The sequence below is a fragment of the Rhinolophus sinicus genome, linkage group LG04, assembly GCF_036562045.2.
Source record: "Rhinolophus sinicus isolate RSC01 linkage group LG04, ASM3656204v1, whole genome shotgun sequence".
Lineage (NCBI taxonomy): Eukaryota > Metazoa > Chordata > Mammalia > Chiroptera > Rhinolophidae > Rhinolophus > Rhinolophus sinicus.
Window position 1 is genome coordinate 178,529,842 of NC_133754.1, and position 24,772 is coordinate 178,554,613.

The 24,772-nt window shown below is 34.6% G+C and overlaps 1 protein-coding gene and 1 non-coding gene across 5 annotated transcripts in view; both read right to left on the reverse strand.

The window, feature by feature from the left end:
- The window catches only part of RC3H2 (ring finger and CCCH-type domains 2), a 42,069-nt gene that overhangs the window by 12,017 nt on the left and 5,280 nt on the right, over positions 1 to 24,772 (reverse strand). For all 4 annotated transcript variants that reach the window (XM_019728500.2, XM_019728502.2, XM_019728503.2 and 1 more), the window contains exons 2-10: positions 23,375 to 23,672; positions 21,047 to 21,164; positions 18,659 to 18,892; positions 12,205 to 12,380; positions 8,766 to 8,966; positions 8,150 to 8,282; positions 7,913 to 8,031; positions 6,134 to 6,246; positions 3,200 to 3,508 (exon numbers count right to left, since the gene is read on the reverse strand). In XM_019728500.2, the coding sequence (XP_019584059.2) occupies positions 3,200 to 3,508; positions 6,134 to 6,246; positions 7,913 to 8,031; positions 8,150 to 8,282; positions 8,766 to 8,966; positions 12,205 to 12,380; positions 18,659 to 18,892; positions 21,047 to 21,164; positions 23,375 to 23,605 (1,634 nt within the window). In that variant the 5' untranslated portion in view covers positions 23,606 to 23,672. The remainder of the gene's footprint in view (positions 1 to 3,199; positions 3,509 to 6,133; positions 6,247 to 7,912; positions 8,032 to 8,149; positions 8,283 to 8,765; positions 8,967 to 12,204; positions 12,381 to 18,658; positions 18,893 to 21,046; positions 21,165 to 23,374; positions 23,673 to 24,772) is intronic.
- On the reverse strand, positions 8,370 to 8,480 carry LOC141571432 (small nucleolar RNA SNORD90). The gene has a single exon (XR_012496175.1). It is a non-coding gene; the product is annotated as a small nucleolar RNA SNORD90 (small nucleolar RNA).

Consider the following 24,772-nt stretch of genomic DNA (forward strand, 5'->3'; position numbering starts at 1 on the left):
TCATAGTGACAGATCTCATAGTCTGGCGAGGGCAAAAAAGAAATACAAACACTTTCCAGACACTAATGTGACCCATCAGTTCCTTTTTACTTGTTTTTTGACAAAGATTTTTCCTACTGGAAATTTTAAAAAATTCCTGTTCAATAAGTTCTCAACAGAAACTATATACAGCCAAAAAAATGCATATGCATTTTAAGAAAGCAAAATACTGTAATAAAATTGTAATACTCAATATATACTGATAACAAAAGATGAATACAAGTCATGTGTATACATTTTTTTGGCACCCCTGGTAGTCTACCAGTAGAATTCTTTGGGACAAAGCAGACAGACATGTAAAGGAAGGTATGGTCTATTAAAGAGTTAGATTAGCTGAAATGTAAACACCTTGAGGAAAGGCCATTTTGTCCATTTTGTTAACTGCATGTCCCCAGGTCCTAGAACAGTTCCTGGCACGCAGGAAGCACTCAGTAAATATTTGTTGGACAAATGAGTAGTTCCTGCCACCTAGTAGGTACTCAGTAAATATCCGTTGGATGAACAAAATGCCAGTGAAATGATTACTCATTAAATTAACGCAAAATACACAAATTTTTACTTTATTATTATTTTTTTTAACACAAAGGACTTTCTTTGCTGAGTCACCAAGCAATCAGCTCCACAGGATCTCATCATGGCTTTTAAAAAGTCAAATTTTGGCAGACCTTAGATATATGGTGACTCAAGAAAATGATCTTGTTAATGATGCACGAAATCAGTTGCATCCAACTAAATTAGAGAGGTTTTTTAAAGCTGGAGTATAAACAAGGAGAATGGGCTGCTGTTCAGCATAGCAGGTGTTTACTTCTATATGTAGTTGTGTATTAAAATGTAGAAAATAACTAAGGAACTGTGGGTAGTAATAATATTGGGTAGAAATGTATTGGCTTAGAGTTGAAAGATATTTTGGGGCTGTGCTTATTCTTCGAAGATAAATGAAGGCAACAAAGAAAATGATTAGGATTTCCTTATAACAGTAACACTGAGCAATTATTGAGCAAATTCTAGGCAGCATGCTATGTGTTTTACATAGATTATCTGGTCTTCCATGTCAAAATGTTATATACTACTATAAACATGAATAAGCAGTTCGAGATGACAAATTCTTAGACTTATCAGGAAAAAGGCATCAAAATCCACAACAAGGTTCATAGCCTCATGAAATCATGCAGGCTATCCCAAAAATTCAGACAAGGAAAAAGCTTTCAGTCACACTCTAATCAGACAGCTAGATCACTACAGTTATATCCTAGATGACTTTCAGGATCCTAGGCTCTCCTTCGCAGCAGTCCCTCTCATACCTACATGCTTTTGCCTGGGCCGTGACCTCTACTGCTGAGACCCTTTCTTCCTAACTATCCATACTTTTGGGACTAGCTCAGGTGTCATCACCTTACCTCTGCGAATCCTTCCACAATAACTCCCTGTAGAATTAGTTCCTTTTTTTATGTTCCAGTAACACTTGGAACACACTCCATTACAGTACTTTCAGAATATAGTTATGGTGGCTGTTTTTATCTGTCTCCCAAATGACACCAGAAAACCTTTAGAGGCAGGGAGTATATCTAGTTTGTTATTAGCTACACCAGCTGGCCTGATGTTAAGCACATATATCTGTAATTCTTGAATGAATAAATAAATGATTTCTTTATTTAGATTTATTTATTTTTAAAAGCTTTTTCCTCTGGTCTGTCATGTTTAAAAAATGAGATATAATTTACCTTCTTAAGGTGTACATTTCAGTGATTTTTGGTCTATTCACAAGGTTGTGCAATCATCACCACTATCTAATTTTGAAACACAATTCATCATCTCCGAGAAAATCTGTACTTATTAGGATTCACTCCCCAGAGCCTTCTCCCCCCAGTCCTAGCCCGTGGCAATCACCAATTTACTTCTGTCTATGAATTTGCCTATGTCGGATATTCACATACATGGAATTATACACTATGTGGCCTTCTGTATCTAGTTCCAGTATTGCTTCATTTACATAAATGCTGTCTCCAAAACTATATCATCCTAGGTTTCTTAAAAGCAGAGAAATCTTATACATCTCATGTATTTTCAAGAATGCCAAAACAGAGCTCAGAATGAATGCTCAAGTAACATTTGCTAACTAGACAATGTTATCTGATAGATCATTTCTAAAATCTCCCCCAGGGAAGATTGTAAGGCTCCTTTAATAAACAAACTCCCCTATTACATGCTATCTACAAAATAATATAAATGCTTACCTACCCATCGTTTCTTATATGAAATCACTAGCAATTTACTGTGTGCCTAGCATAACGCTTTTTTCCTAGAAGGCATATAATAGATACTGAAACACTATTTATGGGTGACAAAAACTGAACATGCTTTAACTCAGACTTTAAGACCCCAAAAGAATACCAAAGCATGAGATTTTAGAGGTGCAAGTAACTTTTCAGAACAACTGAAGGTTTCAAAACTTTGTCTTAAAGCACCAAAACCCCTTTGCCAGAATTACATCTTATGCTAACCTCAATAACAACAAAAATGGAGGCAGTAATAATACTAGCAGGTATTTACCGAGTGCTGTGTGGCAGGTGTTGTTCAAAAAACACTGCAGATTCATTTAATCCTCATAAGCAACATAGGAAATAGGTAGGATCATTATACTTATTTTATGGATGAGTAAACTGAGGAAGACACATTAAGTAACTGACCTAAAATCAAACAGCTAGGAAACAGTGAGCCAGAATTTGAACCCAGAGAGTTTGGCTCCAAAGATTCTCCTCTTAACTTTCACACATCATTACAGAGCATAAAGTAGAACTGTTCTGATTGAAACAGGCTGGAGGCTCAAGAATCTCATCTGCTCAGGTTTCTATTTAGTTCCTTGTGGGGAACTCTATGGACTCAATCCTAAAATTCAAGGAAATAAGGTGGAAAAACTTCAACTCTGGTCCAGCTTTTTCAGTTTACAGCCGAGGGAAACAAAACCCAGTTGAAGTGCCTTTCCAAGGTCACAGAGCTATTCAATGGCAGGGCCAGGAGTAGAACTCAAATTTTTTGGTATTTAGTGCTTTTCCTACATGAAACATTCTATTAACTGCTTTTCTTCAGGATAAATACAAATACTCGGGTATTTCTGAAAAGGCTAAATAACTCCTATTAAGCATTTTAACCTAATACTTACTTTTCAGTTACAGACTCTGAAGAAGGGCCAGCAGCATTCTGACCGTTAGTGCTAACCTTCCCCACTTTCTTCACAGTCTCCAGAGCTCTTAATGTACTGTCAGCGTTACGTGGGATTAGCTGGGAAACACTGTTTTCTGCATTGGAAATTCCGTTTGTACTTGGAACAATTTTCCCCGTTGTTTCAGTACTTCCTATGACAGAAATGACATTTCCGGCTGTGGTTGTGACAGTGTTGTTTACACCAACTTTATTTAGAAGAGGAAACGTTCTTACAGTTGCATTGATCTTTTTGTTCCTTAATCGATACCTGTTTCAAAAATAATCAACATATCGATAAATATTTCACTAAATCTTTTCTGGGGGCGGGGTGGGGGGCAGCAATGAGAAAAGATTAAAAATGGAGGAAACAAGCTTTGAAAAAGTTTCTTCAGCTAAGTATCATATATAGTCTAAATCAATCAAACTCTGCTGTGATAGATACTACATGAAAATATGTATGCCATTCACATAAACACACATATGCATATGTAGGCACATAATTAATATAGCAAGCAAACTATACATGTATTCAAAGAAGCCTTTTTTGGAAGTCATAGAAATTTTTGATTTGTTTATTATTAGTTTCAGGTATATAAAACAACACAATGATTAGACATTTACACACCTCACAAAATGATAACTCCACCAAGTCTACTACCCATCGGACACTGCACATAGCTATTATAACACCACTGACTACATTCCCTATGCTGTACTTTACATCCCATGACTACATATATCTATTTTCAATAATAGTTGACATGATTATTTTATATTAGTTTCAAGGGTATAGCACAGTGGTTAGACACTTACATAATTTATGAAGTGATCCCCCTGATAAGTCTAGTACACATCTGACATCATATAGTTTTTTCAACATTATTGACTCTATTCTCCGTACTGTATTTCACATCCCGGTGACTACTGATTTGTACTTCCTAATCTCTTCACCTTTCTCACCCAGCCCCCCAACCCCACTTCCATCTAGCAACCATCAGTTTGCTCTCTGTATCTATGAGTCTATTTCTGTTTTGTTTGTTTGTTTATTCTGTTCTTTAGATTCCACATATAAGTAAGATCATATGATATTTGTCTATCTCACTCTGACTTATTTCACTTTCACTTAGCCTGTCTTCTAGGTCCATTCATGTTGCAAATGGTTAAGATTTCATTCTTTGTTATGGTAGAGTAATACTCCATTGTATATAAATATACCACAATTTCTTTATCCAATCGTCTATTGATGGGCATTTCGGTTGTTTCCATATCTTGGCTATTGTGAATAGTACTGCAGTAAACATGGGCTGCATACATTTTTTTCAAATTAGTGTTTTGGATTTCTCTGGATAAATAAACAGGAGTAGAATTGCTGGGTCATAAGGTGGTTCTATTTTGAATTTTTTAAGGAACTTCCATACTGTTTTTCATAGAGGCTGCACCAATTTGCAATCCCACCAACAGTGCACAAGGGTTCCTTTTTTTCCACATCCTCGCCAACACTTGTTATTTGTTTCAAAGAAGTCTTTTGAGGGAGTAGAAAGAGATCCTTTTGAAAATTTTGTGTAATCAGAATATAAAATACACTATATAAATATGAAGAAAACCATACAAATATTGGTTGGGAATGTAGAATGAAAAGGTATTCAAGAGTTGAGAAACATTCTCTGTTGTTACCAAATTAAAGCATATATACAATTTTAAAGAAATACAAAAACTAAAACCCAGTCTTAAACAAGTATTACACCAAAATACAGAAAATTAGTATTATATTTTCCAGATTAGTTTATGAGATGACATCAGAAGGGTAGGCACACACTACATGATGCAGACTCTTATAGCCTTTATCTGACAAAATACCTAAGTTTCTCACTATCTGTAACGAGCCTTATGGTAAAGTTCTCCCTGTTTTGTTGGGAATAATGGGGTTAAGGGTAGGCAACAGTAACTGTAAAAAGACTAGTTAGGAGGCAGCTATGGAACAAGAAATGGAGATGATAAACCATAGGATGGAAAGCAGAAGAGATGAGAAATATATAGGAACCTAAATAGACAGAACTTGGTAACTAAGACAAGCAATGAAAGAAAGCTGACAAAGATGATTCATATTACATGACATGTACCCTGACTGGACCAAGGTACACTGGGGGAGAGCAGAATGGAAGGCAGAAGAGGCAGATGTATGGGAGGAGAAAATGAGCTCAAATTGAGTTTCAGGTGTCTAAAAACAAAAGAGAGATGTCCATTAAGAGTTGATACACAGGCCAGCTGTTCAGTAGAAGGATTGGGATCAATTTTTTGGTGAAATCTCAATATGAATGTTTTGGTTAAAAAACAAAACAATAAAAACATACACAATATATAACGTAGCTTATATCCATTTACTTTTATGTTTTGGTAAATGGACATGAAAAAGGAATTACCCATAAGAGAAGAGAAAAAAGAAAAGAAGACACATAAAGAATGTTAAAAAGACCAAAAGCCACAGAAAGAAAATGCACCTGCTTTACCATTTTACCTGGAACTTTGCTGTTATCTTCAATTGAACATAAGCAAATAAGATTGTACCTAGGAGTATTTTCATACTACACAGGTGCTTAGCAGAAACATGTATTCCAGCTATTGTCTAAATAGCTGTTTAAAATATGACCTCTGAATAAGGTTCTAAGTCATTTATTACGTTAATCTTGTGCCCAGAAGCAACAAGGTAGGGTTTCAAAAAAAAAGGTTATTTTACAATCCAAAGACACTGTGACTCTAACTGCATTTTTGAAACTCATCACAAACTTTACGATTGTATATAACACTTTTGTAATGACACAAAACACTTTTGTAATGACACCATGACTTTTGATACAAAATTAAACCCCTATGAAAGAGAATTCTCATAACTTACTTTTCAAGCTCTTCCTGAGAATGGGCAAAAGTACAGTTTGTTCCTCGTGGACACCCTCCTTGCTGTCGCAGATCTCGGCACATGCTCGTCTTATATTTGCTGTTTGGCTGGGGCTACAGAAAGAAAATCAAGATGTGGAAAATGGAGATTCCAGTTGTTATTCATTCTTGGGACTTCAGAATTTCATGATTCCATCTTTAATTCTTTTTCACATTAGATAAGTAATTCTTGTGCTGAAACAATTACCATTCCATCGTTACCTGTTAAGAGTTATGTAGCATAACCCTGAGTTGGCATGTTAGACATTCTTTCTGAGGATTACCTGTAATTGGTTCAAATGCTTTATCTATTTATTTGTCAGGCAACACAATGCCCATGAAAATAAAAACAATTCACTGCTGTCTTAAAATTATGATACCAAAATCAAATAAACAATTTTAAAAAGCATTTAAAGGCCATAACTTGTTCACTTAAATTTTCCCAGGAAACGAAGAATACAATTTCCCCTCAAAGTAAAAAATTAAGGAATACCAATTTATCTGTCAACTTGAGGGTACAACTCTCTTCCTAGGCCTGGAATTGTTTAAGCTCATACAAACAATGCGGCAAAATATAAAAACCTCATCATACCTGTTATGATTTGCATCAAAATTGAAAATGTCATTGTTATTTTTTATGAACTTAATAAAGATGACACATATCTTTCAGTTAATATTTGAATATTATAATGTCTTCTAATAAAATAAATGTAGAAGATTGGAAAGATCACTTTGGAGCGCTATGATCTCAGCTCTGTCACTTACTGCCACCATGACTTTTGATATGTTATTTAACCACTTTACACTTCAACTTGGGAAAAGCAATTTTGTTGCAGGTCGCTTGAGAATTAGAAATAACATATGTAAAATATTGACTATAGGGACTGGCTCTTAGTAACTTAGTAAATGGATGTTCTCATTAGAATTATTTATACCTTAAATAACTCCTTCTAAAGTACACTGAAAATATTTTAAAAATTCAAATCCACACACTTACAAATAGAAATTTACTTTATGACAGCAATGAAGAAAAGAATGACAATATAATTCTTTGTCATGGAAGGAAACGATGATCTATACTTGGTCAAAGACATCTGCAATGAATTCATATTCAAGATACTCTCCAAACTGTTGTCATGCTATGAATTACCATGTTTCCTCAAAAATAAGACTTAGCCAGACAATCAGCTCTAATGCGTCTTTTAGAGCAAAAATTAATATAAGACCTGGTATATATTATATTATTGATATTACACATATCATATACATTATATTAACTATGTTATACTATATTATACTATATTATACTATATTATATACCTGGTCTTACAGTGTTTTCCCAAAATAAGACTTAGCCGGACAATCAGGTCTAATATATCTTTTGGAGCAAAAATTAATATAAGACCCAGTCTTATTTTACTATAAGACTGGGTCTATGATATGTGAGATATGATATGATATGATGATATGATATGATATGATATGATATGTATGATATATACCAGGTCTTATATTCATTTTTGAATATAAGATGCATTAGAGCTGATTGGCTAGGTCTTATTTTCGGGGAAACATGGTACTTATCAGGTACACTACAACTTGAGTTTCTCCCAAAAGAACAGACAATAAAAACGTATGAGAATACAGTCAAATAAAGAGTCCATTACCCAAACAGCTTGTTAAGATGTTCAGGATAAACCTCTGTTAGAGATAACAGCAAAAGTACAGTAAATGTGCTTACCTGAGGTGTCTCATGGCCTTTTCTACTGTAATTTTGTATGAAGTCCACAAGGCCATGAACCACTGTTTTAACAGCTACCATTGCATTTTCTAGCTGCTCCCAAGTTGGTGAAACAGCATCTAAAATCAGCCAACAAGGGGACAGGATGGATGGAAGAGAGAATCTATTAGAAGAAATTCTTGTGTTATTTACCACAAAGTAGAAAAAGTATAAGCAACTGGGTATTTTCCCACATACCTGGATTGGGGTCTATGTTTGCAAGAAGCTCTAAATGAGGCCTCAGTCTATTTAAGTTAGCTGGGTCTCCTGTTCGTTGCAAAACAATTGTCAATTCCTGGACACTCTTTGCAAATGATTCTGGAGACTGCAGCTAACAAACAGAAGACAGAATGATTTTTACTCTGGTTCTTATGACACATCTATATTCAAATGCTTTCATTTAGTCAACATATTAAACAGGTTTTCAAGTGTCTTCAGATTTCATAATAGGAGAATCAATGATGAATTAAATTTTCACCTCAGAATCTGCCCTATGAAATTCATCATTAGACACTCAGAAAACTTATTTATAAGCTTTATTAGCTTTCTGGAGTCAAAATGTAGATAAACGATAGACTTGGTAAGCCAGGCTACTTTTATGCTAATATCCTGTATTTGCGTCTCTGTTGTCTCCCTTAGTTTATTTTGAAAGTTAAAAAAATAATACAAGAAAAAAAGATTAAGATAATTTATAAGATTTGAATATTTAAAAACAGGAATCTCCAACTGCTTGTCTCTTTAGTTCCTTCAGCAGATTCTAGTACTCTGCACTGTAAAAGCAATGATATAAATCAGCATCTCTAATTTCACAAACCTTATCAATAATAGACTGCATGTGTGACTTATGTGCCAAGTCACCATATAGAAGTGAGGACCACTGCTCAGGTGAAATACGGAGTCCTGCTTCCATAGCAATATGAACAATTTGGGCATCATGTTCTCTGCGTAATGCCTCATAACTCCGAAATTCCTCCTTTAGCTGCATCAGAGAAGAGTCTTCATCCCTTTTGGTAACCTGAAAAAATAGAAAGGAGGAAAGAAAAACTCATCAGAATTGGCCTGCTCTCCCTCCTCCCCAAACCAATTCTTTTTTTTTTTTTTTTTTTTTGGGGGGGGTGGCGTGTGGGACACCTACTACATATCAGATACCACACAAAGAAGGTATAAAGAAGACAATGTCCTTACCAAAAATTCTTTTTGGAAAAAAGCAGAACTTATATAACCCACTACATAGTCCTGCCTTCCTCCAATGAGCTCAGCAGCTGGTAGGGAAGAGACTTGTAAAATGTAAGTACTCGATGCAATATAAAGTAAAGGGAATTAAATCTGACTGGTGGGGGAGAGAACAGGTATAAGGCATTCCCCAGTTGAAGGCTACGTGAACTGAGTCTTGAAGAATAAACAGGAGTTCCCTAGGCAAAGGGTGAAGAACAGAATTCTAAAAAGAGCAGCAAGTGGTAAAGTAAAAACATGAAAGAGCAGACCACACAGAATTAAAGGCTAACATGTAGGCCGGAAAAGAAACATAGGGGGCCTTGTATACTATGATTGGAAATTTGGATGTTATCCTGAACGAATGGGAAGCCACCGAGGGTGTCATGAGCAGCATAGCCAATGGGTAGGCATATATTAACACCACCACATGATAACTAAGAAATGTTGTACCCCCACAAAAATGGTCATTAGGGTATCAAATCACCTTTAATCTATGCTGCACTTAAGTGATGCAATAAATTCAAAAGTTACAGTTTCTCATGCCCCAGTGAAATTATCTAATTATTTAAACACGTAGGTACATGGCTAAATAATTTCCACAATAGATGATACATACTCCTAAATCACTAAGACTTGATTGATAATGGCCAGAGTGAAATCTGAAACTTAGCTGGGATTCAGAATACCTAGGACTAGTCCAGGCTCTGAAACTTAGATGGGACAAATCATTCAAACTATTTTAAAATCATGATTTCCTCATTGGCACAATGAAAATATCTCAGACCATCTCACTGGTTGTCTCTATTGCTGCTGTTGGCACGAGACAATAGCAATATGCTCCCAAGGACATGAAGATGGGGAAATCTGAGAGTTAACTTAATAGTATCAGTTCAAAATTCTCTTTGGGAATATATAAATACATTATAGAAAAGTTTGGGACACCTAAAATTCTAATCAACATGACCTTAGGTACAATTTAAGAAAGAGCAGAGCATAACTTACAAGTCACAAAAATCTATATTCTACCATAACCTACTTAAAGAAACACTGAGGAAACAAAAGGAGGAATTATTAACCTACACAGTAGAAAAAGAAACCCAAAGAACCACAGGATGGTAGCACTCATCCAACCACCATGTATGTGGTACAGAGTGCCTCCTGGGCAGCAAAGCATCTATCCGTCTGAGTAGAACAGGTGGACATAGGTGGCCAAGACAGCCTGGTCCTATTAAAATTCTATTAACATGCATCAAAATCACCCATGAAGTTTTGAAAACTGTAACAGCAGGTCAGAACCCTTGGCTTTGAAGACCACACAATTTAAAGTACATATGAATGCTCTCAAGTCCTACAGGAGACACACCAAATAAGAATATCTGGAGATGGGAGACAGGACTGCCCTTTTAAACTCCACAGGTGATTATCATGTGACGGTCAGTTGAGAACCACTGCACTGAACATCAGAATCATTAACTTCCCTTGTTCTGATTCCATGCTAAGCAAGCAAAGGTTTGATACTCTTTTATAGAAAAATATCTACAACACAAGAATTCAAGTCATATAAGAGTTACACTCCTCATTACAAATTAAGAAAACTGGTAATGTGCATGTGACCTTGGGTAGGGTGCTGCTGTTCCTGAGGACAGACTCTACTGCATGCACCAACAAAATTCAGGTCTCTAAGCCTATAAAGTCAACGAAAAAACTTTGACAACACTGAGTTTACTACAGTAAATGCCACCTGAGAGACAGGTCTTTTGGCAATTAAGTCAGCACGGTATTCTTTTACTTATCTGAACACTGCTTTAACACTTTAAACTACAGGGCAGTGAGGATGAAATGAGGGCATAAAATCAAAATAAATGCTACTCAAATGTCAGATATGAAGAGTAGTTACAGAGGTATGACAATCATAAACCACAAATCAGTATGATACCTATGAGGAAAAAAAGCATTTAATCAGTAATACACAATGTGCGAACCTAGCCAGTCACTTCAGGATGACAAATGAGTTCTGTAACTTGGCTGCTTAACCAAAAACATATTTGAGGAACCAGAGATTCGTTTCAATTGTTGCCCTGAGGACACAAAATCAAGCCCTATAACTATCAGGCAGATATGTAGTGGCCAAGCCTCATTAGTGGAGCTAAGTGAACTCATCTGTACATATTTCCATAACAAATTACCTGTTACCTCAAACTAAGCAGTCTGCCAAAAAAAAAAACCACCTTTTTCTGTCTGTACTGTTTTCACTCTTGGGGCTACAAAATCAGCAAAATAACCCAGCTTTGGTTTCAAACTTAGACGTCCAACTTTCATAGAAGTCAATGGGTCTTTTCTACTTTCAAGTCCTTGAGCCTTTCTCAAGACCCAGCCAGCAACCTGTACTCTTATAACATGCAGAAACTTCAAGGATTCAGCCTATTTTCCACTTCTTTCAGTACCTGTCACCATCCAAAGCCTATTAGATGGTGAAACTACATTTATAAGTATTTTGGGGTTCTTCCCTGCCCTCTCCAGCACAAAACAAAACAAAAAATAAAACACCACCTAAATGCAGAGTGGTCGGACAATCGCCTCAACCTCTTAGTCTCTTGGTGTCCCTAAGACAATATATACGGTAATCAATCTTCAGATTAAAAGCTTTAATCTAATCACACAGAGAATGGGATAAGAATAATGGGGAAATTAAAACATGTACCTACTCTTATGAAGTTTTCAGTATAGTTCCTGACTCCCTTTTAAGATGGTAAATAAAAATAAACTGGGCTTCTTTAGTCCACTTTTATTATCCCAAGACTCAAATTTACCAAATGATTTCCTTATGCTGTGTTTTGTGTTATTGACACCTTCATATGTGTTCTTATTCCCAATAGGTAATGTCACAGATGCAATCAGTCCTGAAGGGAAAAAAGTTTCCCTTCAACTCTTGTAAGCATTCTACATTTGTGGGGCCTCTAGATTGGGTAACACCCCATCTAGAAAGCCTCTGTGTCCCCGACAGGCATGTAATGTTTATACGGTTGCTTACTACATACCTTAAAACAAGAAGCTCGATACAGTAGTTGCACAACATGACCAATACTTGTTTTTGATGCCTGAGGAAATCTTGGTTCTAGTCTTTGCACAACAAAAAGTACCAGAACTTTCCTTGAGAGAGCAGAACCATCTTCTAATGCCAGCAACACCAGCTTCAAGGCCTCTTCTTGCATAGCTAAAAGTAAGGAACATGAGTTCACGATAAAGAAAACCCTGAAGATCATGTCTGTCACAGACTTCTTTGGGTATTAGTTTACAGCAGTTCGTTATCCAGTCTGTATTTAATTACACAAAAAGAGGACATCACACATACACAAATACAATTTACTTAAAAAGTATATTAGTCAGCCCTTATCTGTGAGGAATACATTCCAAGACCCCCAGAAACTAGATAGTACTGAACCCTGTATATGGTTTTTTTCCTACCCAGTTGAGTTCTCATGTAACCCCATCAATCGGTTCTGCAACTTGAAGCGAAACAATGTATAATGAAACCAATTTTACCATGGGCTAATTGGTATAAACAACAGTTAGGTTCTCAACAAAGTTGGCGTCTCAATAAAGTTATAACCAAATGACGTTGAACAAAACGTTATTTGAGGACCTGCTGTACGTACATACCTATGATAGTTTAATTTATAAATTAGGCACAGTAAAATTAACAATAACTAAAAATATAATAGAACAATTATAACAATATATTGTATTAAAAGTTACGTGAATGTGGTCTCTCAAAGTATCTTATTGTACTGTACTCACCCTTCTTGTGAGGATATGAGATGATCCAATGCCTACATGAGATGAGGTGAGGTGAACGACACCGGCACTGTGACTCAGCGTTAGTCTACTATAAGGGTTACTTGAACACAGTGCAACACTTCAACCGTCCATCTAAAAATCAAGATGACTACTACGTGACTAATGGGCAGAACCTATACAGTGTGGATATGTGGGACAAAGGAATGATTCATAATGGTGCAAGATTTCATCGTGCTACTCAGAATGGTGTGCAATTTAAAATTTATGAATTATTTATTTCTGGAATTTTTCATTTAATATTTTTAGACTATAGGTAACTGAAACTACAAAAAGAAAAACCACAGATAAGGGGGGGACTACTGTAATCAAACAAAAGGAAACATACCGTGTTTCCCCGAAAATAAGACCTAACCGGAAAATAAGCTCTAGCACGATTTTTCAGCATGACATCCCCTGAACATAAGCCCTAATGCGTCTTTTGAAGAAAAATTAATGTAAGACCCGGTCTTATTTTTGGGGAAACACGGTACTTCCTACTAAACAACCAATCAGAACACAAGTCAACAGAACTTAAATATATCTTCTGTAGATACTTTATAATCAACTAGATAATGATAATGTTAAAGTGAAAAAAGTACTCATTTATAAAACACACAAAGCATCCGACAATTATGTAACATGTAAAGGACACATAGTAGACTTATGTTATGATAAATGGTAATTCTGTTAATGCATGAAACTGTTACTTTGCCTGTCAGAACTATTTTGTATATAATTTGAAAATGATAATAGCCTCTGGATGCAGTAACTAATGAAGGTATTTATTTATGTTGTTCTCCAGCCAGGGATGTATAGTATAATCTGAATCTAATCATGAGGAAACATCAGACAAACCAAATTAAGGAACAGTCTATAAAACAACTGGCCTGTATTACCAACATTAGACAAAGACAAAGAAAGGCTGAGGAATGGTTCCAGATTAAAGAATACTTTTTAAAGAGACATGACAAATAAATACAATAAGTGATCTTGGACCACAACAAAAATGTCATTTATGGCATATATTTTTCTCCCAAGGAAATAAATGGAAAAAAAATAAATAGAAGAAAATGAATGTCATAAAAGACATTTTTGGAATAATTTACAAAACTGAAATATAAACTATAGATTATATTAGGTTTGTGCAAAAGTAATTGTGGTTTTTGCAATTATTTTTAACCTTTTAAACCGCAGTTACTTTTGTACCAACCTAATAGTATTGTTAAATTTTCTGAATTTGATGAATGAATTGTTGCTATCTAAGACACTATCTTTGTTTTTATGAAACATACTTAAGTATTAATGGGTAAAGGGGCATGAAATAGGCACTCTACTCTCCAATGGCTCAAAAAAGAGCGAGTAATATAACTAATATAGCAAATTATTATGTGTATAAAGAGTATACATACAGGAGTTCTCTGCATTATTCTTGCAACTATTCGGTAAATTTGAAATTATTTCAAAATTAAAAGTTAAAAATATATTGGTTCTTAATTGAAACAATGGAACTTTAGAGCTCAGAGATCATCTAGAATCCAGATTAAAAATCAACCCCCTTTTTTAACAAGTGAGGCACGGAGGCCCAGAAAAATTAAGTGACTAGACCAAGGTTAACAAGTTAGTCTCAAAATGTAACTAGAACTGAGGACTTTTTTAAAATTAAGATAAAATTCATGTAACATGAAATGAATCATTTCGTAAGTATAAAATTCACAATGTTGTACAACCATTAATAACTCTATCTACTTCTAAGAAATTTTCATCACCTCAAAGGAATCCTACAGCCATTAAGCAGTCACTTGTCCCCCATACTCTCTTTCCTCAGTCTCTGGCAACCCACTAGAGCCTAACGGGTGGTTCTATGGATTTACCTTTGTGGACGCTTCATATAAATGAAATCATAGACTATGTAACCTTTTGTCTGGCTTCTTTCATTTAACATAATATTTTCAAAGTTCATCCAGACTGTAGCATGCATCGGTTTTCATTCCTTTTTACAGCTGAATAATACTGTTTATGGATATACCATATTTTATTTTTCCATAAGTTGATGAACATCTGGATTGTTTCCACCTTTTGAGTACTGTGAATAATGCTGCTATAAACATTTGTGTACAAATATTAGTTTGAATATCTGTTTTCAACTGTTTGGGGTATATACCTAGGAGTGGAGCTGCTGGGTCATATGGTAATTGTTTTAACTTTGAGGAAATGCCAAATTGTTTTCCACAGGGACTGCACCATTTCACATTCCCAAGTTCTCCACACCCTCACCAACAGTTTATTTTCCATATTTTCAATTATGGTGAACCTAGTGGGTGCAAAAGTGGTATTTCATTGTGACTTTGATTTGTATTTCTTTAATGACTAATGACTGAGCATCTTTTCATGTGTTTTTTAGCCATCTGTGTATCTTCTTTGAAGAAATGTCTATACAAGCCTTTGGCCCATTTTTTGATTGGGTTATCTGTCTTTCTGTTGTTGAGTTGTAGAACAAGGCAGCGCTTTGCCAAAGTCAAAATGATTAAGGACATCAAAGCAGCCACAACAGCACAACTAAAGACACTCACGAAAGAGGACTTCCAGAACTGCTTCAGAAAGTGGCAAGAACAAGGGGTAAGTGTGTTCAAAGTGAGAGGGAGTGTTTTGAGGAGGATTAATGGCAATGTGTCTTTTATTGTAATAAATTTTTTTTTATTTAAACGTTACCTTATTGTTTGATCCTATTGTTAGATTCAGAATGTTTTTGTTTTGTTTTGTTCCCCAAGCATACTTCTCATTCCATGTATCACCATCAGGAAATACATGAGGCTTAGTTGTCTCACTTTTAGTAATAAGACTGATCAGTGGGTTCAGACCTCATGCATCTATTATAAAATTTTCCAGCAACCTCTCATCTAATGATTTTAACAGCCACTAATAATTCTTGCTTAGTCCCATTAATTCATTTGATATTACAAATTTGTGATTTTTCTAATTTTAACATTTTCTAAATTTATTAGCTAAAAGAGGACTCTACCTTACACATCCGAAGGAAGTGTCCCTGAAAACAGTTTCAAGGAAAGGCAGAAAAAAATGCATGATTTTTTTTCCCTATACCTTTTCTAATTTTTAGAATGTGTTGGTGCCCGAGCAACTGCAGAAGATAACCAATTAATTTTTCTGCACTGTGATTACAAAATTATGGATTTTTAATGTATTTTGTTTCAATCCATTATAGTCATTATTCATTATGATGTTCAAACTTTCCCATTTATGTCCAGTGGGAGCCCCTTCAAATTTAATTCTATGTCCTTTTGACAAGATTCCAGTGGGGATTTTTTTTACAGCTTTTTCACTTTCTAGCATAAGACTTCCCAGGGTCTTCTTGTGCTTTTCTACCCCAGAATTGAAATCAGGCATTTATCTGAAGAGCCCTGATTCTTTCTAGTGGTAAATGGTATTTATTAAAGGTCACAATCTTTGTGCTATGGCTCCTCAGGGCTATTTACCGCTTCTAAACCTTTTCAGGGGACAGACCTAGGGAACAGGCATTTTTCAGAAAAAGAAAAATAAAGGAGTCTGTACTAATATTGCCAATTCAAATTTAAGACTGACTACATAATTTTTACAAAAATTCTTTGATTTCATACTTGTATTTGTTTTTTTAAAATGCTGAAAATCTTGCATACTGACAGCATTAACATTTAATTTGTTGCTTTATCTTCTTGTGTGTCTCTATTAACAGTTTCAAAAGAACACCAATAGAATTATGAACAGTATGATGATGAGTAAATACAATTAATGGTATTTATTATATATCCCACTAGGAATATAAAATCAAAACACTGTGTTCTGAAGTCATCTGAAAGAATTCATTCCTGATGAACATGCTACCAACTTGATGTATGTTTTAGCTTTTTTTATTTTTTAGGTATGGATTTGTTTTACTCATTTTGTTTATAATTTTAAAATTTATTTTTACTAAAAATGGTTCTATGATTACATAAAATGTGTGCATGGCTCCAAAGTACAAAACAAGGTATATTCAGCATTTGGTTCCTCCCTCCTCTACAGAAGTCTATTATTTTAAAATTTTTCCTACCATTGTTTCTGTTGGAAAATATAAACAAGTAAGATGATAATGGTTGTATCTTTCTTTTCTTAGATAAAATACTACAATAAGCACACTATGCTGTACCTTGCTTTTATTTTTAACTTAATGCATCTAGAGATCAGCCCTAGAATACATACATCTTCTTCATTTCTTTCAAAAGGTGCATAGTACTCCATTAGAAAGATATATGAGATAATTAAACCAGCCTCCTATTCATAGACATTCAGGTGGCTTCAAATGTTTGCTGTTACAATAGTGCTTTATACTTTATGCATCCTGTATTTTTTGCTGTATCTTTGGGATAGCTTCCTAAAAATGGGACTATTGGAGCCAAAAGGTAAATATACAGATGATTTTGCTAGATATTGCCAAATTCCTCTAAAGCTTGTACCACTTTGCATTCCCACCATTATTGGAAGAAAATACTTGTTTTCCCACAGCCCTGACAACAGAATATATTGTCAAACTTTTGCATTCTGCCAATCTGATAGATTAAAAATAGTATTTCAGTATAATTTTAATGCATATTTCTCTTAATATGAGAAAGACTGAGTATCTTTTTATATATTTGAGGGCCATTTACATTACTTTTTCCCATGACTGTCTGTTTGCATCTTTTGTCAATTTTTCAATTGGGTGTTTGGTATTTTTCTTGAGTTTTCAGAAGTACCTTATGTATCAGTTATATTAGTGCTTTGTATGTGATATAACATAAGTATTTCCTCAAGTCTGTCATTTTTTAAATTTTGCTTATAATTTTTTTGTGATGCAATTTTTAAAAAATTACATATTCAAATATCAATCTTTTCCCATATTGTTTCTGGACTTGGAGTCAAAGAGAAAAGTGTTTCCTACTCCTAAGTTATAAAGGAATTCACTCTTCTGTTTTTTATTATTTGTATATTTTATTTTTTAATCGTAAGTATTTCTGATCTATTTGGTATTTATGTAGCTATGGAGTATAAGGAATTTATCCAATTTTATTTTTTTCCACGTATGAGTTTCCTTCACAAAAAGAAATTCTACTTGGACTGTAATTCTAAATCAGAAAGGTAAAACAATAAAGTTTCCAGAAGATAACATGGGAGAGTACGTCATAACCTTGGTATAGGTAAAGATTGTTTAAACAGAATGTAGATGGTAGTAACCATAAAGAAATCACCCCTGGGGATTCTTCTATTTGTTTATTTTTAAATAATGTCTATGTTTTCCAGCTTTTCAAAAAAATTAAGTTTTTTTTTCATTAAGAAAAAAAGATTGTTTCCTTTACTTACCACCTATGTAGTCTTAGGCCTCTCTCTAACTCCATTTTTTAATTTGTAAAATTGAATGTGTGGCACCTCTCTTGAAGGTCATTGAGGGTTTACATGAGAAATTTATTCTAAAACACTATAGTAATATCTATCATGTAGATTATGATAAACTGGTTTGTCTTTAATTATGTCAAAATTTGTATGTATAAGTAAAGATGGGTTGAGTCTGGGGATTCTCATCTTCCTCTAGAAATTGGCATCCTCTCGTCCTTACAACCCATAAGGCAAGACAGTGATCTATCTTACCTGGCCCTAGAAACTGGCATCCTCGCGCCCTGACAGCAGCCCATAAGTTGGCAGACAATTGCTGAGGGTTCTGGTGCTGTAATATTAGTTCTGTTACAGTTCTTTCTCCAAGGGAACGGGCTGCTCGCATGGCTCTTACTCGACCTTCTTCCTCTACTAGTTGACAGTTTACAAGTGTCACCAGTTTCCTTTGCATTGGACGGCTCAGCGCACTCTGGTTCAAACTAGCTACACCTTCATGAAAAAGGAAACAAAGAAAACAAAAGTTTTTTTCAATTAAAAAAGACAAGTCAATTTTGATTACGTGTTTAACTATTAAGCCACAATTCTTAACGAGTCCCCTGTAAGGTACTTTCGTTTTTTAACAGTGGGTATTCTGTCTCTGTTTATTAGTATTCTACAGGAAATAAGAGCCTAATGTTTAGTTACTTTAAATTTTATTTAGGTATCCTGTTCTCTGGGTTGTACGTATCCCTCAAAATAGAGTACTTTGGGTTTATTTAGTCTATTTTCCACCTTTATTAAAACTACTGAAGTTAAATTTAAAGCTGAATGTATGAAAAGCTTAATTAATCTAAAAGTAATGATTACTAACAGCTCTTATTTTGTTTACTGTATATAAGACATTAAGAACACTGCTTAACTGCAAGATCCTATTACCTTTTTCCTACCCAAGGATCTTACTATAGCAATTCTTGTCTCTCTCCTTTATCATCAATTTTTCCCTTTCTATTTGATCATTTCCATTAGCATACAATAAGAACAAGCAAGCTGTTATTTCATCCATCTTAAAAATAAAGAAATCATTGTATTCATCCCTCTTCCGCTACCAGCTCTGCCCCACATCTTTCCTCCCTTCTGTAGCAAATACTCCAGAGTCATCTGTATTCACTATCTCCAATCCCTTTCCTCATAATCTTTGAAACCCATTCCAATCAAGTTTTTGCCCCTATCATTTGACCAAAACTGATCTTGTCAAGACAATGTCCTCTACTTTGCTAAATCAACAAAGATGATCACTCATTATTTCTATAAACACTTCTTTTTCCAGAACACCCCATTCTCTTCATTTTCTTCCTCCCTTTCTTCTTTTTATCTAGTCTTATTTGCTGATTTCATCTTTTCTTCCTGTCTTCTTAATGGTAAAGGGATTAGAACCCAGTTTTTGTTTTATTCTCTATCTACACTCATTAGTTAGGTGATCTCATCCCATCTTACTGCCTTAAGTACCATCTATACATCAGTGACTCCCAAAGTTACAGCTCCTACACCTCATTCCTTAACTTATATCCATTGGTTAGTCAGTAGCATTCTAGAAACGATTTGATATCTCAAACTAACATGACCAAAATTGAACTCCTGATCGTCCTCCATCAACCTGCTCGATCTACAGTATTCCTTAACTAAACTGATGACAACCTCTCTTTTCTTGTGCTCAGGCACCAAACCCAAGAGTCATACTTGACTCTGCTCTTTCTCTCATACCCTATATTCAATAATTTAAGAACTGCTCTTGGATCTACCTTCAAAATATATCCAGACTATCCAGGTCTCACTGCCTCCACTGCTATAACCTTATTCCATCTGATGATTCAGTGATACCCTGCTTCTACCCTTGCCCTTCTACAATGAATTCTCAATAGAGCAGCTGGAGTGATCCTTTTAATATCAGTCAGATTGTCTCACTCCTCTGCTCAAAACCCTGGAGTGACTCCCCAGTTTCACTCAGAGTGAAAGCTCAAGTCTTTAAAACGGCCTGTAAGTCTAAACATCACCTGGCCTCACTGATTCTTTTCATCTACCTCACACTGCTCTCCCCCTCACTCACATGGCTTCAGGCCCACTCTCCTGTTGTTCTATAAAGATACTAGGCATGGCTTAGGGACTTTGTTCTAGCCACTGGGTATGCAGTGATAAACAAAACAGAATTTCACTTCTGTCACAGCACCTCAAAAACATTAACTGCACTTATATGCCTATCTCCCTCAATAGGTCTGGACTCCGTGAAGGCAGGGACCATAACCACTGTAAGCGCTCAATAAAATGTAATGAATGATTGAATGAATACATGAACATATGAAACTGTCTTAACAGGACTTATCAAAACGAATGTTCTACTATAGCACTATTAGTTTAATCAATAAATACACATATTGCATAAAGCTTAACATGTTATATGTGTAATGAATTCTTAAATTAATAACAACATTGGTTATTTTCAGAAATAGTATAATAAATGTTCTCAATCAAAAAGTTTTCCAAGATCTCTCTAAGCAAACTCATTTTCCAAAACTCAAGAATTTTTAATAGGGGATCAATATCAAGTTTTTCAAAGTAAATGTATTACCAAGTCCTACTCACCAGTAAAAACACTTTTTATGAACTTACCTTTACCTCCACTTAGTGGTTTTAAGTAGAGTGCCAAATCTTCAACGCATTTCTTTGCAACTTCATAGTGTTTGTTCTCACCAAGATTACTTAACTTTATTGACTGATGGTCTGGTACCTAAAAACAAAGAAAAATTGATGAAATACATTCATCCAGCTCACAAATTGTTATTTATATATTTGACAATCATGAATATAAAATTATAATACAGAGAAAACACATCAAGGTAGTTTAAATAAAATTTAAGCCAAACACCTAATCAAATTGCTTTGCAAGAACCAAGGATATCATAGATAATAGCAGGGGCTGAAATTAATGAATGGAAAAAAGAAGCAGGGAGTTAATAGTATTGTATCAATGTAAATTTCCTGGGGTTGAGAACCATGCTATAATCTAGAAAAGTATTAACATTAGTGGAAGCTACAGAAAGTTATACTCTGTATACTATTTTTTGCAACTTTTTCTAAATGTATTTCAAAATAAAAAGTAGGAAAGGACAAGAACATTTTTTTTCCCTGAGCACTTAGCACCTTCTTACTACATAGTTTAGTTATTATATTTATTGTTTATGGTCTGTCCCCCGTAGCTAGAATTTAAACACCACAAGACACAGTGTTCTCAATGAAAAGTCAAAACTTGCGTATAAACTGCAGCTTTGCCACTTCTGTAAGTGATCCCGAGTAAATTATTTAACTGCTCCAAGCAGTTTCCCTATCTGCAAAATGAAAATGAAAATCCCTATTTCATTGTGCCACTATGAAAATTCAATTTAATTCAACAAATATTTATAGCTATGGAGTGCTTACCATGTGCCAAACACAGTTTTAGGCACTAGGCATCTATCAAAACAGACAAAATTTCTTGCCCTTGTGGAGCTTACATTCTAGTGGAGAAGAGAGAAGGCAGCCAATAAATAAATAAATAAATAAATAAATAAAAATATCATATAAGGTGATCATTACAAATCATACAAGAATAAGGGGAACTGGGAGTGCTGGAGAGGGGATGCAATTTTAAGGTGGGTGGGCAGGATACATTTCCTTGGAAATCAGGACTTTTGGAGAGAGACTTGACAGAGGAGAGGGAATGAGCATTCTAGGCAAAGACAATAGTCACTATAAAAGCATTCAGGGGAGGATAATATGTTTGGCATATTTGACAACCGGCTAGGAGGCATAAGCAGAAAGAATGAGGAAGTAGTAGAAGATGAGGCTAAAAACATAAGTCACTTTGTATAAGCCTATAGGCTACTTTAAGGAACAACTGAGAGAACATTTATAAAAAACAAAACACAATACCTGATCTATAACAAACGCTAAATACATGATAGCTAGTAGTATTATTACAAAAAGTCTATGGTATTTTACTGGACCTAAGATGCCAGTGTTTGCAAGAGGCACCATTATTGTATGTACCATTAAAAAAAAATGTTGCCAATTAAATTATGACACACTGTTGATTATGGATACATCTTGATTTCAGAGTGTCTCAATGGATTATGAACATTTAAAAGAAATGTGGTTGTTTAGAAGGAAAACTTCAAATATCAAGATACTAAGGAATGGGGCATTTTAATTCATTGAATTTTCTAAGTGATTAATCAGAAAAAGCCTTACTTTCTTACTTTAATATGTAGTGCATGATGTACAGAATTTCATCTTTTTCCTCACCTGTAAAATGGGGATAACTACCTGAAGATCTATAAGAATTAGTAATAATAGATACTGAACGCTTACTATCATACCTACACAAAGTAGGCCCGCATTAAATGGAAATTACTGTAAATCTAGGTCTTGCTCTGATTCAGTAAAACGATTATATAAACAAGAAATAGTAATTTTATAGCACCTGAGCATAAGAAACTGCAGAATTTGTTACTGGTACTCTGGAAAATGGTTTTCCATCTATACATCCCTAAATAGAACTTATTTTCTCATTTATAATATTATCCTAAATGTCAAGTAAAGCTAAAAAGAAAACCAAAAAATCTCCATTCTACATGGTTGCTTTCTGGCCAAAACTTTGATTACATTTCTTCTCATATTATCTAATGAATAAATATTTATGTATACTTACATAAAAATTTTTCTTATCCTCCAAATCACTTATAAAAATAAATTTGGACCACAGCATTGAACACAAAGAAATACATAACCATAATGAAATTTATGGTTTTGCATAAGGATTTATGACATTATCTAAAGAAAAATCAGGTACACTGAATAATTTTTATGTCTCAAATATCACTAAACATACTTTGTGCCCCTTAATGAACTAAGTTCTATAATTATTACATATACCAAAGTAGTAAAATCTCGAAAGCTTACCTGGGCTCCAACTAATTGGAGAAGTGCAAAGTTGACAGGAAGTACATCAATGTCTGTGTTGATGGCAGTCTGGTCAAAAGGACAAGCTTTTCGGTGAAGTTTATTCAAGCAGGTCTTGCAAACAGTGTGTGAACAACCTAAACTGATGGGTTTGTGCACATTCTCATCAAATTCATTATAGCAGATTGGACAGGACAGAAATTCTGTCCATTGAGCTGCCTGCACAGGCATTGTGGAAGCTGGATGCTCGGGTTAGCAGTCTAGCAGATCATTATTTTGCTGTGTAGTGTTTTGTAAGCTGAAAATGGACAAAGGTTAAGAATCAACCACATATTCACCTTTTAAGAGTTAACTGTAAAGTCAACCATTACAGCCTCAAAACCTAAAACACTTCTGAATAATTTAATATGTTTTGGGTATCTTTTTCTTTAAGTCTATTTGCTTAATTAATTAAATTTCAAAAATTGTGTCTAGAAACAATATTCTAATAGGGTTTGTTCCTTTCAACTAAACATATTTGTATCAGTTGCTCATATAACAGTCATCAAAGCTTTCATGTATGTTTCTTAACGACCACATCAAATAACACATTAACGTTCCACTTTTCATTTTTAGGAATACAGATTACTTTGAATTGCTGTTTTTTAAAAAAAGTGTTTTCCTTTGGTATCTACTACCCCAAAACATTAAGATATGGCCTAAGAATTAGTAAACTTTGGAAACTATTGATCCAAACAATATAGTAGTGAGTCAAGTGTGAACAAACAGCCTTGCCACCTGAACAACCATGTAAGTCAAAGATATGTTCAAGTTGGCAGCTTCACAAAAGAGGAAATCTCTGGTCAGGACTTGATTAGGAGGCTAATTGAGGTTCTGAAAATAAAAGTGTAAGAGAAGATTGTGATGATAGAGCTGTTTGTCCATAAATGAAAGAATGATGTTGACCTCAAAAGAGAGTGCCAAAGTAAAAAAATATGTGTGTGTGTATATAGTCTTACAAATCTTGAATATAGTTCCCTATAATACTTGTGACAAAACATATCACATAGTGATTGATAAAAACTGCCAGTTCCAATGAGCAAGAATAAAACACTATTCTCATCTAGTAATTGTAAACTGAAAAGTTCAAAACGTAAATTTCTTTGTTACGTATACAGTGTGAGAAAAATTATACATGCATATGATTAAAAGGCACATGAAAGAAATGACAGTGAATTTTCTTTTCTTATCCTAAGATCAAAATGTTCATTCCCTAATTTTTAGTAAAATATTTAGTATCAAAATTATACTGCCCTCTAATTTAAAATCTTTAGATACCTAACTTGAACATTCTGCATTTCACAAATTTTCTGTATCTTCTGATACAAAACTTATATAAGTCTGACAAAAGCTCTCTGG